Below are 18,147 nucleotides of genomic sequence, written 5' to 3' on the forward strand. Positions count from 1 at the left end.
ACAGGGAAGTTTAACGGGAAAAAAAACAAAGGGAAGACACGAGACAATTCCCTATGGATCCACACACAGTGAAGGCCTCTGTGCAGGGGGAAAAAATTAATTATTCATGGAAAAAATTCCATTAAGGAGTGGAACGATTGACCTAGATCTGGATCAGTGAGGACAAAACAGGATGAGATGGGCGGGAAAGCAGCAGTAGCAGGGATGGAAGTTATGGGATTAGGAAAGGGGTGGGATGGGATCGGAACAGGGACACAAAAAATCCTGGAATGATCCATGGGGAGAGACCATCCCAGTGCCCCGAAACTTCCTTGGCTCAATGAGTGGGAGGATTTTGGGAATTTTGGGAAACTTCCAGAGCTGCGGCAGGGGAAGGAGGAGGGGAGTGAGGATGGGGGCTCTTCCTGGAATTCCCACCTTAGGGAAGGAAAACCCAACCCCAGGATTCATCCATGGAATCCTTGGAATTGGTTCCACACCCACATCCCGCCGCTCCCACGGGCTCCGCGTGCGGTCCTAGTTAGTCAATTATGGATTAATGGATTACCAGGGCAGGAAAATCCTGACTTTATCCCAAAAAGCTGAGTTCTCCGGGTCTGTCTGCATCCCTGCTCCAGAAGAAATTTTCATTCCCGGTTAAACCAGCTCAGCCCATCCCAGGGCAGAGCTTCCAAACCTCCACCACATCCAGGAGCTTCTCCCGCCAAATCAGAAAAGTGGGAATTCACTCTTTTATCGGCCAAGATTGGCTTTGATCAGGATTTATTCCCACTCCAGATCCTGTGGGATAATTGGAAGTGCTAAGCAGAGCAAGCCAGATTTTACAAGCCTGTATTAATGATGGCAATTAAAAATCTGGGAGATTAATTAGTACCCTCCTGGCTTTAATGAACCTAAGGACAGCATGGAAAAAAAACTGGTTTTTGCCTCAGCACAGCACCATTAATAAATAATAATTAATAAATAATATAGAAAAATTAATAAATAAGAAATGTTTTGCTGTTTCTAACAGGGAGCAGCCAGAAATTCCCTCAGAACCAGAGGCTCTGAGCATGTGGAAGTTCCAGCTGGAAGTGTCAAGGTTTCCCTCATCCCTCTGGATGGATCCAAGCTGGAAAAATAAATCCTGGGGCTGTTAATTTCAGCTTAAAAATTCACTCTGCTCCCAAGCTTTGCTGTGGACTGGGTTCATCCCAGAAATATCTGACTCCTACCCCAGAGCTGCCAACTGTCCCTTTCCCATCTAAAATTCCCCCATCAGCTCTCTTTTCCAGGGATGTGCTCATCCTGACACGTCCCAGCTGCTCAGCCTGGCACAGTCAGGCTCAAACAGCCTCAGGTTTGCCAAAAAAAAGAGAGGAAATGGGACAAAACAGGGTTTTAATTCCATTAAAAAGGGGGGAAAAAAAGTGGGAAATTCTGCTAATTAAATGTTCCATTTATCATTTTAGATTGTTTTTCCCTGGTAATTGCCCACGGAATTCTGGGAATCGTCACTCCAAGCCCTGGGGACAAGGGGTGGGTGACACTTCCTGTGGTTATCCCAGCCCTAGAGAGGAATTTGGGACAAGTGTCCCACAAATCTCCCGTGCTCCACGTCCCCACCAGCAGCTCCCCCATTCCCAAGCTCAGGAACATCCTGGCAACGGGATTCCCAGCCTTCCAGAGCCCTTTTCCAGCTGCCTCTGGAGCTGAGCTGGGATCCTGGGGATCTGCACCCCAAGGAAGAACAGCCAAGAGCCCCAAATCCCCCCCAGCACCCCAAATCCTTGGGATTCACATCCCTCTCCACATCCAAAGCTCCAGCATTCCCAGCCAGGTCATTCCAGGGAGGAGCGCTGGGGCCGCCACAAGGAAAAGGACTGAGGGGAAGAATTGCAACCCCCAATTCATTAATTATTGAGCTAATTAAGGCCTGGGTTGGAGTCCAGGTCTGCACAGGGGTGGGAGGGGGGGATTCAAATCCTCTGGAGCCAGGAAGTTTTCCAGGGAATGTTACAACACGAACAGCAGGAAGTTTTGCCTGTGCACCCATGAAATGAGGGACAGAAGGGGATTGTGCGGATAAAATCCCATTTTCCTGATGGAGCGACTCTGAAGATCCCATTTCCCTGAACGAAGATGAAATCCAGAAGCCCAGGAAAACTCTCCACTGGAATTCCCTTTGTCCTGTTTCTTGTCCCCTCCCTTCTGGGTGGTTGATGTCGCTCCCACCAAAGCTGATTTTGCTGACGATCTCTTTTCCCAGCCATTTTTCCAAGGATTCCCAGACTGTCCAGCCCATTCCAGCGCTTCCTCCCAGGCTGATTCCGCTGCTGAGCCTTTCCCAGCTCCTCAGCTCCCTCCAAACTCTCCAGCTCCTGATGCCAGGATCCCAATTCCCTTGGCCGTGCCCTGGCCCGGCACATCCCGCTCCTCTCCGGCTCTCCCTGCTCCCAGCTGGCAGCTCCCTCCTTGTCCCCAAAAGTCCCTGCGGGATGGGAATTGTGCCCTGGACTGTGCCAAGCCCTGAGGAAGCTCCGGCTCCACAGGGATTTCACTCCAGGACACGGTGGGGACAGCAAGGGACATTCCCAGAGCTGACCCCGCACAACCCCGGCCCCAAAAGCAGCAGGAAGGGCAGGAAGTGAATCCTGCCCAGGACAGCTCCGGATCTGGGAGCAGTTGTAATCCATGGTGGCTTTGGAGAGGTGGTGACATTGGAATCCGTGGTGACATTGCCAGGATTCCCAAACCAGCCCCATCTCCCAGTCCCCAAAATCCCTGACGGCCGCCCTTGTCATCCCAACACATCCCTGACAATTCCAACCCATTCCCAGGGCAGCCATCCTGGGGTTGGGCCTGAAGCACCATTTAGGATTTTGGGATGGGATCCTCCCAACAGCTACAGAATCCAGAGGGAATTCCCTGCCCAGATTTAGGATTTTGGGATGGGATCCTCCCAACAGGCACAGAATCCAGAGGGAATTTCCTGTCCCAACAAAGGGCAGGAGCCTGTGGAGGCATCCAGCTCATGTCCAACCTCTCTGCACTGGAATCACCCAGATTTCAGGAAAACCCAAATATTCCTCTTTTTCTTCCCTCTTTTTATCCCTGCCTGAGTTCAGATGGAAATTCCAGAAATTCTCCCGCTGGAAATATTCTTCTGGAGACACAGAAAAGAGGGATGAGGATCTGATGTTGAAAGCCTGAGCTTTGCTCAGGAGGGACCAAACTCAGCTCAGCCACGTGGGGCAGACCCTGTAAACCCCAAACCTCCCGAGCTGGGCTTAACTCGCTTCAACCCCGCTCAACAGAAATGGGGAACCTTGTGGGGTTTTGTGGTCGCTTGGATGGACTCATGCCGATAAATTCTGGCAAAGCTGAGGCCACGATGGGGACATGGCGACAGCAAAAGGGACACAGGCGGGGAATGGGGTCAGTGGGGTTAGGCGGGACTGGGTTAAGCCGGGACTCCCAAAGCCAGCGTGGACTCACCGCGGTACATGGCGGGGGAATTTCCTAAAGACGTTTCGTTATGGGACTTCTCTGCAATTGAACAAAACACCGTGAGCAGCGCCGGGGAGGCGGGGACAGCGTGGGAAGGGGACACGGGAATTCCCAAAAAACAGCCAGGGTGGGGGACATCCCAAAAAACAGACAGGATGGGGACACGGGAATTCCCAAAAAACAGCCAGGGTGGGGGACATCCCAAAAAACAGACAGGATGGGGTACACGGGAATTCCCAAAAAACAGCCAGGGTGAGGGACATCCCAAAAAACAGACAGTGTGGGAGACATGGGGATTCCCAAAAAACAGCCATGATAGAGGACACAGGGACATCCCAAAAAGCAGCCAGGATGGGGGGACACAGGAATTCCCAAAAACCAGCCAGGTCAGGGGACACGGGAAATTCCCAAAAAAAATACCAAGGATAGGACAGGGTGGGGGACATGGGGACATCCCAAGAACCAGCAAGGACAGGGGACATGTGGAATTCCCAAAAAAACAGCCAGGGTGGGGGACACAGGGAATTCCCAAAAAATAGTAAGGATGGCAACATGGGGAATTCCCAAAAAAACAGCAAGGACAGGACAGGGCGGGGAACACGAGAATTCCCAGAAATCAGCAAGGACAGGACAGGGCGGGGAACACGAGAATTCCCAGAAATCAGCAAGGACAGGACAGGCGGGAGCAGGGATCCAAAAGCACTTGGAACACGAAACCTTCCAGGACAACACAGGAGGAAGAGCAGGAAAAGGGGCTGATTTCCCTCTCCAAGGGGTGGGAAGAGCTAAAAGTGTGGAAATTCTAGAACAAATATTTCCTTGGAATGTTTTTTCTCTTTGGAATCTTTGGGAAAACCCAAAAATCAAAGCAATTTGGAGGGGGGAAATGGGTTTTTTTTTCTCTGTTTGTTGACTACAAAAATTCCGTATTCCAGCTGCTTTTTCCCATGGGATGGGCGCAGCTGGACAATGATGTAGGAAGGAATGGAGGAGATGAAATAGTAATAATAATAATAATAATAATAATAATAATAATAATTTATCATTATTATTATGTTTTAAGAACACAATCTGCTGAATAATAATAATAATAATAATAATAATAATAATAATAATAATAATAATAATTTTTTTTTTAAGAGCACAACCTCTGTAAAATCCCTTTAAAGTGATCCCTCCCTGGAACCTTCCCATTTTCCTCCTACATCCCATTCCATGATTTTTCAGGAGCTGGGGAAGACTTTTTGAAGGAGCCGAACTCAGGGATTAAGGCTGAGATGATCCAAGAGCTTGGGACAAATCCGACCTCATCCTCTTCCAACACTTTATGGATAAAGAATTTTTGGGTTTTTTTGCCTCAGTTCCCAAATTTTTAAAGGAATCTGGGAGGCTCCTGGGGTGGAATTTGCCTCTGATCCTACAGCAGCTTTTTCCCAAGGAAAACTGGAAGAGGAGGATTTGATTTTCCAATGTCTGGGAGTGAAGGGAAGTAGGGACACCTGAGGGGAGCTCAAATCCGTGAAAATCCACTGGGATTTCATCCAGGTCACTTCCAGAGCTGGATAAATCATCAGCGTGGAGCCCTTGGAGGCTCCAAACCCCACAGATCTTTGTTTGCCAGGATTTTTCGCAAAAATAAACACTGGGATTTTCTTTTCCCAGCTCTGCAAACAGATAAATATTCGGAATTCACAAATAATATCTGGAATTTACAAATTATATCCGGAATGAACGAGCTGCCCACGTTCCCAGCACTGGAAAAGAAAGACCTTTTTGGAATGATTTAAATCCCTGATTCCCTACTCCAGCTTTGCACCGAGGAGGAGCTGCTACACCGAGGTGGAAAACTCATCACTTCCAGGTCCCTCTCATCACATTCCTGTTCATTCAAGCTGCCGGGAAATCAAATTAAATTCCTCCCACCAGCATTCAGGAGCGCCTGGTGCTTCCCAAAAAACCGCCAGCACCTCCCAGTCGGATCTTCCTGGGGATGCTGGGAATGGGTGGGAGCTCCTGCCCACTGGTGGTTGATGTCCATGGAGGATTTTGTCCCCTCGAGCCCCTGTGGCAGGTCAGGGTCCTCGTGTCCCTCAAATTGGCGCCATTCCCTCTTACAGAGGCACCGGGATTTCCTTTTCCTTCAGGAATTCCCATTCCCAGAGGAAAACATGCCCTGGAAGGGCCCGGAGCCAACGGAAAGGCTCCGGAGAGAATTTCTGGTGTCCCCTCATCGGTGCTCGGTGGGGACACCTGGGGATGCCCATCCCGAGTGTCCCACCAGATTCCAGAGGCTCCCACCCTCCTGGAGGCACTTCCCAAAGCAAAGGAGGCCCAGGAATATCCACAGCCATATTCCACACTCGTTTTTCCACATCCAATCCCCACCACGGCCAGCTCCACCTTCCCAGAGCAGGGAATGATCCCTGGATGTTTCACATTTCCCTGAACCTGGTGGGAATGTGGAAACACCCCCAGTTTTATCCCAAAGATGTGGAATTGGAGATTCCTGCTCCAAGTTACCTCTGGATATTTTACACTTCCCTGGAGATGAATTTCCCTGATGATATGAAAATGCTCTCCAGCTCATCCCATGGAATTGGTGATTCCTGCCCCAAATCACCTCTGGATATTTCACATTTCCCTGGAGACATTCGGAATGCTCCAGACATGTCAAAACTCTGCAATTTATCCCAAACACATGGAATTGGTGATTCCTGCATTTCCCTGGAGATGGTGGGAATGCCCCATTTGTGAAACACTCTCCAGTTTACCCTGAACCCATGGAATTGGTGATTCCTGTATTTCCCTGGGGATGGTGGGAATGCCCTAATTGTGCTGAAACACTCCCTGTTTTATCCCAACATCAGGATTTGGTGATTCCCATTTCCCTGGAGACAGTGGGAATGCCACATCTCTGTCGAAACATTCCCTATTTTATCCCAAATGCAAGGAATTGGCAATTCCTGCATTTCCCTGGAGACAGTGGGAATGCCCCATCTGTGAAACCCTCCCAGTTTTACTCCAAACACACGGAATTGGCAATTCCTACACCAAACCACCTCTGGAACCCTAAAACCAGGAAGCTCCCTCGCCAAAACCACCCAAACCCCACTTTACCCCAACCAAACCACGGGAGCCACTCTTCCCTTGCTGGATTCCTGGCCGGAAAACCCTTTGGGATGGAGCCCAAACTGGTCCCCCAGTGAGCCACTTACTGGTTTTGACCTTGAGGGTGTAGGGGTTCTTCTGCTGGATGGTGTGGGTGAAGTGGAAGCGGGCGTTGCAGCTGTAGTCGGTCAGCGCGTCCTGCGCCAGCACGTTGGAGAAGTAAAGGTCCCCGTTGTGGCCCTGGGACACGCGCTTGTCCTGCGGGATCGGCTCCATGGCTGCGGGAGAGCGGCGGGAATTCAGGGCCACGCGGGATTCACGGAGAACGGGAATGGCGGAGGGATGGGGCGCGCGAGGCGCGGAGCAGGGGTGGTGAGCCTGAAGCAGGAGGAAGGGCCCTAAGCTAACAGAAGCCGTCCTAAATTAGCAGGAAGTGCCCCAAATTAGTGGTTATGACCCTAAACTAGCAGAAAGTGTCCTAAGCTGGCAGAAAAAGACCCCTAAATTACCAGTAACGACCCTAAATGAGCAGAAAGTGCCCTTTATTAGCAGTAATTACCCTAAACTACCAGAAATTACCCTAAGCTAGCAGCCACGATCCTAAGCTAGCAGAAAGTGTCCTAAGTTAGCAGAAAAAACCCGTTAACTACCAGTAACGACCCTAAACTATTAAAACTACCCTAAACTAGCAGAAAGTGCCCTAAATTAGTGGTAATTACCCTAAACTACCAGAAATTACCCTAAGCTAGCAGCCACGACCCTAAGCTAGCAGAAAGTGTCCTAAGTTAGCAGAAAAAAACCCCTAAACTATCAGTAGCCACCCTAAACTATTAAAACTACCCTAAACTAGCAGAAAGTGCCCTAAATTAGTGGTAATTACCCTAAACTACCAGCAATTACCCTGAGCTAGCAGCCACGATCCTAAACTAGCAGAAACAACCCTAATCAAGCAGAAATTACCCTAAACTATCAGGACCAGCCCTAAAGTAGCAGAAAGTGCCCTAAACGAATAGAAATGACCCTAAACGAATAGAAATGATCCTAAACGAATAGAAATTACCCTAAATGAATAGAAATGACCCTAAACTAGCAGAAACAACCCTAAACTATCAGGACCAACCTTAAACCAACAAGACCAATCCCAGGCTGACAGAACCAACGCCAAACTAGCAGCAACAACCCCACCCATGGTTATTTTAAACCCTACAGGTGATGGAGCTGCCATTCCAAGAATTCCCGGTGGGAAAGGCGCTCCCAACTCACAGCTGCTCATCCAGAAGATGACGGGCTCGGGGAGGCCGGGCGGGGGATTGCACTGCAGGCTCAGCGGGGCCCCCTCGTCCACCTCGATCACATCCACCTTTTCCTTGGGCCACAGCGGAGACTCTGCCGTGGGAAGCAAAGGAAAGTGAGGAATGGAGGGAAGGATTCCTGCGGAGTGATTCCCGCTGGATCCGGCCTGGTTTCAGTGCAAAATTCATCTGGGTGTGTTCAAAACTCCCTGGAATTCATCCCCCTGAAATCCACGCCCTGAAATACATACCCCAAATCCTTACCCTCAAATCCACACCCCTAAATTCATCCCCCAAATCCATCCCTGAAATCCACATCCTTAAATTAATGTCCTCGATTCCATCACCTTAAATCCATGTCCTCAATTCCATATTCAAATCCATACCCTGAAATCCATCCCTTTAAATTCATCCATCAAATCCATCCCTGAAATCCTCACCCTTAAATTCATATCCTCAGTTCCATGCCCTCAATTCCACACCCTCAAGCCCATCCCTGAAATCCACACCCTTAAATTCATATCCTCAATTCCATCCCCTTAAATCCATGTCCACAATCCATACTCCAATCCATCCCTGAAATCCTTACCCTTAAATTCATAACCTCAGCTCCACACCCTCAAGTCCATCCCTGAAATCCACATCCTTTAACTTTATCCATCAAATCCATCCCTGAAATCCACACCCTTAAATTCATATCCTCAAATCCAACCCTTCCACCCCGAGCAATTCCCAGCCACAGCCTCATTCCTTCCCTGTCTCCTGGGCACATCTGGACACACCTGGAGCCATTTGAGCGCTGGATATTCCCCCCACCAAACCTCCCGTGGCCCTGCTCTGCTTCCTGGGAATCACTCACTGGAAACCTGGAGGTGGATTTTGCTGGAAAGGGCCGTCCCGTAGTCGTTCCTGGCAAAGCACTGGTACTCGCCCTCGTAGTCGTCGGGCCGGCCCCCGCTGTGGAAGTCGATGACCAAAGTCCCCGATCTCCTCCTCATGGACACCTTGGGATCCTTGGCCACGTTGAAGAACTTCCCGTTCCGCGTCCAGGAAAAGCTGGAATGGCAAGGAAAAGCTGGGTTTGGAACCGTGTCTCCGGGGAGGTCCTTACCTGTGCCGTGCCAGCAGTGGGATGGGCTGGGGAGGGACAGTGGGAGAGGCTCCGGAGCGCCGAGGGACAGCGGGATGGGCGTTGGGAATGCACTCACGTGGGAACGGGGTTGCCTTTGGCTTCGCATTCGATGAAGATGTTATCCCTGGGATCCACGATGTAATCCTTGATGGATTGCTTGGTGATCGTGGGGGGCTGCGGCACTGCGGGGAATGGGAAATCCGTGAGGAACCGGGGCAGATCCCTCAGTGCCGTCCCGCAGCAATTCCTGTTGGGATCTCAGCTCCTTCCCCCGGCTGGGTGTGTGATTTGGAGGTTGAATCCTGAGGAAATTCCTGTGAATTCCCTGAATTCATCGCCTCTCGGAGCATCACAGTGTCTGGACTCCCTTTAGGTACCAAAAATCCTCAATTCCCTCTCTGTATCTTGGTCTCCTTCGGGAATGTCCCAGTTCCAACCTCCTGTTCCCACAGGGTGAATCCAGTGGGAATTCATCCTGGATCTGCAGCTCAGAAGGGGCTGGGTCAGGGATCCTGAGAAATTCCTGGTGCAAGGAAAAGATTCCAACCCCCCAAGGATGAGCCCAAAGGAGCTCAGACCTGGAATTTAGGAGGGCAGCGATGGAAAAACGGACACAGGAACCCCATGGATGGGATGGGACCCAGCCCTGATCTCCAAAGTGCAGATCCCATCTCTTGGGGTGAAGATCCAAGGCTGTTTCTTCATCCTCTGAGATCCAGGGATGCTCCCAACTCGTCAGGATGTGGGGCTGAGCTTGGCACAGGTGCCAGGGGAGGATTCCTGCCCTTCTCCAAACCCAAACCCTGCAGGAACAACTTTTCCACGGCAAACACAGCCCGGCGCCCGCTCCGGGGCCAGCACAGAGAGCTGGGAGCTCTTCCCAAGTTGCTCCAGCTTTTCCACACCTCTCCCAAACTGAACGTGAGGGAAAAGTGGCTCAGAAGGGGCCACGTCCCCCTTGTGCCACCACCGCCACCACCAGGCCCTGCTCAGGAACCCCTCATGCAGTTTTGGGGACAAGGACACGGCCACCCGGGGGGAAGGGAACACTTACATTCACTCTGGATATTTGCTGTTATTCCCAAAGGGAAAGCATAGAGGGAAAAAGACAGGAGGTTAATTCGACCTGTTCCAGCCCTGTTCCCAGCACAGCCAGGAAACAAATCCAGTTGTTGCAGGCCTTGGAAACCCTACACGAAAAACCCTTTTCCTTCCAAACGTGGAGGAGAAAACCCAAGTGTGGAGGAGAAAAGCCCAAATTTGGAGGAGAAACCCCAAATGTGGAGGAGAAAAATCCAAAAGTGAAGGATAAATTTCAATTGTCAAGGAGAAAATCCAAGTTTGGAGGAGAAAACCCAAATGTGGAGGAGAAAAATCCAGATTTGGAAGAGAAAACCCAACTGTGGAGGAGAACAATCCAAATGCGGAGGAGAACAATCCAACTGTGGAGGAGAAAACTCAGCTGGGATGTTCCCACCTTCGTCCCACCTCCTCCCCATCCCAGCGAGGAATTTTTGGGAAGGAACTGGAGAGGATAAATCCCAAACTTACAGTCCAGGGGGACCTCGATGGCGCTGACGAGGTGCTGGAGGCAGAGGGCGAAGGCAATTCCGGCGCAGGTGACCTGGGCTCTCCTTGGGATCATCTTGGAGCTTCCCTGGGTGGCCTCAGGACCTCGGGATGTCCCTTGGGGTGACTTTGGGGTGTCCCCTGGGGTGGTGGCACGTGCAGAGGGATCCTCAGCTGGGAAAAAAACAACCCCAGAGTCACATCACTGAGCCAATCCTGGCGTTTTCCCTTTGGAAACTTCGGGAACACGGCGTTTCCACCTAAAAAAATGGTGGGAATGGGGCCAGGAATGGTGGCCAGCATTTGGAGAACACGTGGGAACAGCTCTGCTGAGCCCAGGATTGTCCTGCTGGAAGGATTTATGGGGTTGTTTGGGCTCCAGTCCTGGAGTCAGCGCCCAGGGACCAAGAGAAAATTCCTGGGAGCAGTGGGATCCAAATGGAGCCCGTGGGATGGAATAAAAAATGTGGATTTGCTGCTGAAAAAATTCATAATAATTGTATTTTATGCATCAAAAAAAATACTGAGGAATATCTGATCCCTCAGGGCATCGGGATGAGCTCAGGGGTCTGGATTTTTGTCCCAAAAATCCTGGCACTGATCCAGTGGAATTCTAGGATTGGGATTTTTCCCCACTGGTCTCCAAACAGGATCCAGATGTTCCCCTCGCTGCTGCCAGATCCCATCCACGCTCCCAGGATCACATTTTCCACCCAGACAACAAATGCAGATGCCAAAAGGACAACGAAAAGCTTTAAATCCATTTCAAACAGGGATATTTTAGGGGAGGGAGGCAGTGGGGGCTAAAAGGGGTCCAAGTAGGAACAGTTTGGGGCTGAAAAGTGAGGAATCTTTTGTTTTCCTTGGATTTGGGGGTGGGGAATGGCTGAGAGAGAAGCAGGAAGTTCCTGGCACAGATTCCTGGGGGTTATTTGTAAATATGAGAATATGAAAGGGCTGAGCCCAAGCTCTGATGGGAAATCACAGAATCCTGGAATGGTTTGGGTTGGGAAGGGAATTTAAAGCTCATTCCAAGTGCAGGGACACCTTCCCCTCTCCCAGGTTGTTCCAACCTGGCATTGGACACTTCCAGGGATCCAAGGGCAGCTTCTCCTACAAATCCCTGTAGACCCCACTGCAGTGGGGCTGCAAAAATCCAGGAATATCAGGAAGAAATGAAATTCCAGACAATTCCTGAGCTGTAAAAGCAGCACGGAATCTCTGGCCTGATCCCAGGGGCAGAATCCTGCGGGAATGCCCCAGCTGGATGATCCAGGGACGATCCATCGGATCATGCTGGCCGGGAGCAAGGAAAAGCACACAGGGAATTCATGCCCTGGAAAATGCCAGGCTCCTCCAGGCTCCTCCAGGCTCCTCCAGGGCCCCTTTGTCCGGAGCAGATGTGGGCAGCGGGAACAATCCCTGGGAACAATTCCTGCACGTGTAGGTGGCTCCTGGAGAACACAGCCCCGCATTGTCCTGGCTGCTCCCGCCGGGAACGGGGAATTCTCCCGGCACAGAGAGGCTGGAGCTGCCACAGGGATCAGGGACATTCCGAGCTGGGGGTGCTGGAGTCGGCGGAACGGCAGGGGAGAAGCTTTTCCTGAAAATCAGCATTTTTCCAGCTTTTTTCCTGCATAGAAAGGATCTGACGCCAGCCCAAGAAGCAGGAGAAATCCGTCAGCCTCGTCCCCGCATCCCAAAGGGAGGCACGGAGAGGGGAAGGGGAAGGTTGGGGTTGGTCCCTCACCAGCAGGACCAGGCTGAGCCCCGCTCTGCTCCTCAGAATTCCATGGAATTCTCTCTTTTCTCCCCCCAGGATCTGAAATAACAACCCATAGGAACAGCTCCTCTTCCTGCAGAAATTCCCAAGGAAATCCCACTCTGGCACCAGCCAGGACACGGATCCCTCTGCAGGGGATCTGCCCCCAAAGTCATCTCGTTGTCAGAATTCCCAAAATCCCTACAAACAGCAGCACCTGGAGCGTGCCCTGGTCCCCTGGGATCCACTGGGTGCACAAACCACTCTGAGGACGGGCTGGAATTCATTTATCCCCATTCTTTAAAATGAGATTTTTTTGGGATAACCAGGGGCAAAATCCCTTCCCTACACCCCCGCTCCTGGAAAACAACCCCAGCTCCAGAGCAGGAAATGGGAAGCAAAGGGAATCTGGGCTTGGAATTCAACAAAATTAAACAGCGAGGGATTGGATTGGATTGAATCAGCTCGTTAGGACCAGCGGGATGCTCCCAGCAGCAGCTGGATTTTTATCCCAGTTTATCCCGATTTTTCCCGATTTATGGCTGCAGGAGGAACAGTAAAACTTTGGGAATTGCTGTTCCTGGGGAACATTCCAGCAGCTCCGTTCATTGCTTCATTAAATCTGATTGAGGAGCACGGAGCAGCTTTGCCACCAGCAGAAAATCCCCTTGGGTTGGCGTGGTGGTTTTAGGAATAAATAATAAAAACTTTTACCTTTAAACAACTCATCTTTGGAACAATACCCCGTAAGTCAACATAACGCACAAACAAGCTGTGAAAAAGCTTGTAAAAAATAAGAAAAACTTCACAGTTACGAGTTTGCCCAAGCTATGATTCATAAAAAAAATAAAAACCACAAAAAACTGGTTTTTCTTCTTGTAGAAACATCTCCATAACATTAACAAAAAATATTTCCCTCCTTAAGTAAACTAAAAAATTGCTATTTTAAGGGTAATAAACTGACTAAAAATTTTAAGTTGTGGTTTTTTTACATTATCGATAGGAAATAAGAAGTTGTAATGTGTTCTAAAAGATTTGTTTTAATTCTTGCTACATATTTTCTTCATATTTTAAAATTTTTAAACTTACTTTACCTTTCTCCTAATCCCATCTTCCTATCTCACAACCGAAAGTAAATAAATTAGCAATTAACCAACACTAAAACCCATCACACTCATCAACACATTAGTTAAAAAACCTCAAAAATTTTTTTAAAAATTCTTATATTAACAAACCAAAACCACTACAGTTGGCATAAGGGGAATCATGGATTTAAAAAGCACCCATGGGTGGATTTCCCACTTTGGAGCCAGGCTGGGAGAGCTGGGAATGTTCAGCTGGAGAAGGGAAGGATCCAGGGAGAGCTCAGGGCCTAAAGGGGCTCCAGGATTTGGGATAAGGGATGGAAGGACAGGACACAGGGAATGGCTTCCACTGGGAAGAATTAGATGGGATATTGGGAAATTCCTGTTTTTTCCTTGGAATTTTGGAGGGAAAATCATTCACAGCCCTGCTGATATTGGAATTTTTAATTGGAAAAAAACCAAAAAAACACACGGTGGCTGAATTAGGATGAGATTGGTTTGGGAGGAACATGGAAAGGAAGTGAAGGGAAAAACAGGGATTGGAAAGGGAAAATTGAGGTGGGAAAGGGAAAAGTTTGGTGCCACCCAGGACCCTCCCTGTGTCCCCTCACTGGGGGGCACTGGGGCTGCTCCAGCACCATTTTTCCAGGAATCCCAGCAGAAAATCCCAAAGAGTCTGTGGGGTGGTGACTCAGGGACACTCCAGTCCCCTTGTCCCCTTCCCAAGGGAGCAGCAAATCCCATCCCAGCAAATCCCATCCCGGCAAATCCCATCCCGGCAAATCCCATCCCAGCCCCCCTGGCAGCTCAGGACAGGTGGAGGTGACACTGTGCCATTGTCACCTCCTTTCCAGGGCCATCCATCCCACGCTGCTCCCAGAAAACCCACGGAGCTGGTGGCACGGGGGGACACGGGCCGTGCCTGTCCCCGGAGTGTCCCCAGGCCACCCCTCCCTGGTGGCATCTGGCCCTGGGATCAGCCAAGGGTTAATTAGGTGGGAAAACAGCCCTGGGATGGATCCGGAGCCTCTGGAAAAGCTTTCTCAGCTCCCACCTCCGCTCCTGCTGCCGGATTCTGGACCCGGGCTTGGAACAGCCCGAGCCTCTCCAAGGATGGGAATGTTTGGATGAGCTGTGGGATTTTTGGGGTCCCCAGGGGTCCCTTCCCACTTGGGATGTTCCATGATTTTGTGAATAAAATGATGGGTGCAACACTCAGAGAGAGGAAAACTCCGCGTTTCTCCGATCACACCGAGCTGGGAGAGGGTTTGGCTGGAATTCCCTTCCCTGCTGGACACAACTCACAGCTTGTCCGTGCCAGGGGCGTCTGTTCCCACGGGAAAATCCGCCTGGGGAAGTTGGGACACTTGGGATTCCTCTCCTGTGCGAGAGGAACCCTCGGACACAGGAACAGCAGATCCTGATCCCATCCTTGGATCCCAGACCCGGCTCTCCCTCCTGCCAAGGGCATCAGGCACGGCTGATCCCAATGGGAATGGAGTGATCCCAGTGGGAACCGAGTGATCCCAGCGGGAACCAAGTGATCCCAGCGAGAACTGACTGATCCCAGCGGGATTCCCAGTGGGAATTGACTGATGCCAGTGGGAACAGATTTATCCCAGTGGGAACCAACTGATCCGAGTGGGAACTGAGTGATCCCAGCAGGAACCAACTGATCCCAGTGAGAACAGAATGATCCCAGTGGAAGCCAACTGATCCCAGTAGGATTCCCAGTGGAATTGACTGATCCCAGTGGGAACTGATTGATCCCATCAGGAATCAACTGATCCCAGTGGGAGCCAACTGATCCCAGTGGGAACTGAGTGGTCCCAGCGGGATTCCCAGTGGGAGCCGACTGATCCCAACAGGAACTGACTGATCCCAGTGGGAACCGACTGATCCCAACGGGAACCGACTGATCCCAGTGGGAACTGACTGATCCCAGCAAGAACCGACCTGGCCTTGGACATTTCCATGAAGTTCATTCCCAAAAAACCCAGCTGGTGACCCAAAGTTGATGCTCCAGATGTGTCCCATCATTCCTGGCAGGGTTTGGTGATCCCATTCCCACTTCTTTTCCCAGGAATTGTGACAGCCCTCGAGGACATTTTCCACGGGAATGCGATGAAATTCCAAATTTGTTCATTCCCCGGAGCTGGGAATGAGGGGGGGCAACACCCTTCCCTGCTATTTCCCACCATTCCCTGCTTTTTCTCACCATTCCCTGGCATTTCTCACAACTTTTCCCGTCGCTCTCCACGGAATTGTCACCCTTTGTCACTCAGTCATCAAATCCTGGTGTCACCACCTCTCCATCTGCCGCCGGAGCTGCCTCCGGAATGGGAATAAATTAACTGGGAGAAGCTTTTGGCTCAGGGATAATGAAGTTGGCACAAACCCAGCTCAGGAGGGAGCCCAGGGATGCCGTGGTTAAAAATTCCATAAAAATAAAAGGGATTTTGGGGAATTAAAAGGCCGGGTTGGAATTTAGGGTTTCCTTGGAAAAGGTCGAAGGATGGATTGATCCAGGGATGAATGAAGTGAGGATTTTTATCCGCCAAAACTTTCTAAAAATCTCTGGAAAAGGTGGAATCCGTGTCCTGCAAATCCTTGGAAATACAAATCTCCCCTTGCTGACACTGGAAGCAGGAGAGAAAATCCGCAGGAAAATCGCGGAGTTTAAAGTTGAGGGAAAAAACAAAGGAAAGGGAAATTTCAATATTTAACTCCTCCCACCTCATCTCTGATCCACCAGTTTCCTGCTGGGAATATTCAATGGAAAAAGCGTGAAAATCCATTAAAACCCCTGAGCTGAGGGAAACAAAGAGCAGGGATTGGGATTGAGGGCTGGATCAGCAAATTCCTTGAATTCTGCACGTCGGAATTGGAGCTGGAATCCAACTTTGGTAAAATACCGAGAAGGTTTTCCATGAAAAATTCAGGAGGAGGAAGGATCCCACCTCTGGCACAGCTCAGGCACAGGATCTGGGCAAAATCTGTCCCCAAAAAAAAACATTCCAAGTTTTTCCTGCCTTTCCCAGGATAACGTGGGAATATGGAGCATGTCCTACCTTGGCTGAGGTGATGTGGAAAATTTGGGATCTCCCTCACGTGGCTTTGGGAAGGATTTCTCTCCCTTTTTCCAATGTCTAAATGGAATAAGTGCTCAGAGCATGGAAAAACTGGAATTTCCATATGGGAGGGATGAATCCCACAAAATCCAGGCACAAAACCCCTTTGAGATGTCAGGGAATCCCACAAAAAAACTTGGAGCGGAATGATCTGGAGCATCCCTGCGGATGCCAGGCCGCTTTTTGGGATTTTCCCATTTTCCCAACCCTTTTCCTCCTGCTCTCCCGCATCCCTGAGGATTGTATCCCTTGCTGGTGGCCATGGCAACACCAATCCATGCAGGAAAGGGGAGGAATCTGGAAAATTATTCATGAGGAATGAGGGAGAGCTCGGAGCAGACCCTCTGGAAGCCGGGAAAAGGCCCTTCCTCGGCATTCCCATCGGGAAAACGCTCCTGATTTATTATTAAAAAGGGAAAAATTCCTTTTTTGTTGTTGCTGTTGAGCTTAATTAGGAGGAAAATCTTCCTGGAGGAATCCTTGGTGATCCCAGCCCTGCTCCCAGCCCCTTTCCCGCTCCTCAGGTTTTCCAGAGCTTCTGGAGTCAGAGCATCTGAGCAGGAGGGGAGTTTGGGAAAGCGGAGCAGGCAAAGCCTGGCTTTAAACAGCCCTGGAATTGCCCCATTCCCGGGTTCCTGAGGGAATTCTGCTCTGAATTCCCAAACCTCCCGCCTGTGCTTCCCACTGCTCCATCCCTGCCCTTGGAGGGGAATCCCGACTGCTCTGGAATTACCCCCATCCCACACCAGCAGTGAATCCAAAAATCCCACTTGGCTCCAAATTCCTGAGGGCTGCAGGGAGCTCCAAACCTTCTCCCGTTGTGCTTCCCACTGCTCCGGAATGACCCCATCCCACAGCAGGGCCGATCCCACCATCTCCAAGGATTTGATTTATTCCACCTCCTCCTCCTCCTCCCTTTCCCTCTCCCATGTCCGGCACAGTTTTCCCTCTCCAGAGCTCAGGTTGAGGCTTTCCCTCTCTTTATCCCAAAAAAAAATGTCTCAAATCCAAGGACTGACAGGAAATCTCCACCTCCTCACAGGTTACTCCAAGGATGAGGAGCCTCTTCCCTTTCCCTCTCCTACATCAGGCACAGTTTTCCCCTCCAAAGTTCAGGTTGAGGTTTTCCCTCTCTTTATCCCAAAAAAAATATCTCAAATCCAAGGACTGACAGGAAATCTTCACCTCCTCACAGGTTATTCCAAGGGTAGGGAGGCACCTCCCTTTCCCATTTTTTCCCCTCCGAAGTTCAAGCTGAGCTTCTCCCTCTCTCTATCCCAAACTCAAGGATTTTCCACATCCTAAAAAGCACGCCCTGAACTCCCCACATCCCAAAAAAATCCCCATTTCCCCCTAAAATTTCCCACATCCTGAGAACATCCTGAGCCCCTCACATGCCAAAAAATCCCCATTTCCCTCTAAGATTTTCCACATTCCAGGAAGGATGCCCTGAGCTCCACACATTCTAAAAAATCCCTGTTTTCCCTAAGATTTTCCACATCCTGGAAAGGACACCCTGAGACCCTCACATGCCAAAAAATCCTCATTTCCCTCCAAGATTCTCCACATCCTGAGAACA

The 18,147-nt window shown here is 50.3% G+C and overlaps 1 protein-coding gene across 14 annotated transcripts in view; it reads right to left on the reverse strand.

The window, feature by feature from the left end:
• The window catches only part of NFASC (neurofascin), a 78,120-nt gene that overhangs the window by 48,270 nt on the left and 11,703 nt on the right, over positions 1–18,147 (reverse strand). For 2 of the 14 annotated variants that reach the window (XM_053998087.1, XM_053998095.1), the window contains exons 1-7: positions 10,573–10,734; positions 10,076–10,093; positions 9,098–9,203; positions 8,749–8,945; positions 7,861–7,983; positions 6,705–6,875; positions 3,478–3,528 (exon numbers count right to left, since the gene is read on the reverse strand). In XM_053998087.1, the coding sequence (XP_053854062.1) occupies positions 3,478–3,528; positions 6,705–6,875; positions 7,861–7,983; positions 8,749–8,945; positions 9,098–9,203; positions 10,076–10,093; positions 10,573–10,666 (760 nt within the window). In that variant the 5' untranslated portion in view covers positions 10,667–10,734. Of the gene's footprint in view, positions 1–3,477; positions 3,529–6,704; positions 6,876–7,860; positions 7,984–8,748; positions 8,946–9,097; positions 9,204–10,075; positions 10,094–10,572; positions 10,765–18,147 lie in introns of those variants that run through there. The other 12 variants (XM_053998088.1, XM_053998091.1, XM_053998092.1 and 9 more) reach the window with 10 other exon arrangements.

Source organism: Vidua macroura, chromosome 24 (assembly GCF_024509145.1).
Source record: "Vidua macroura isolate BioBank_ID:100142 chromosome 24, ASM2450914v1, whole genome shotgun sequence".
Taxonomy (NCBI): domain Eukaryota; kingdom Metazoa; phylum Chordata; class Aves; order Passeriformes; family Viduidae; genus Vidua; species Vidua macroura.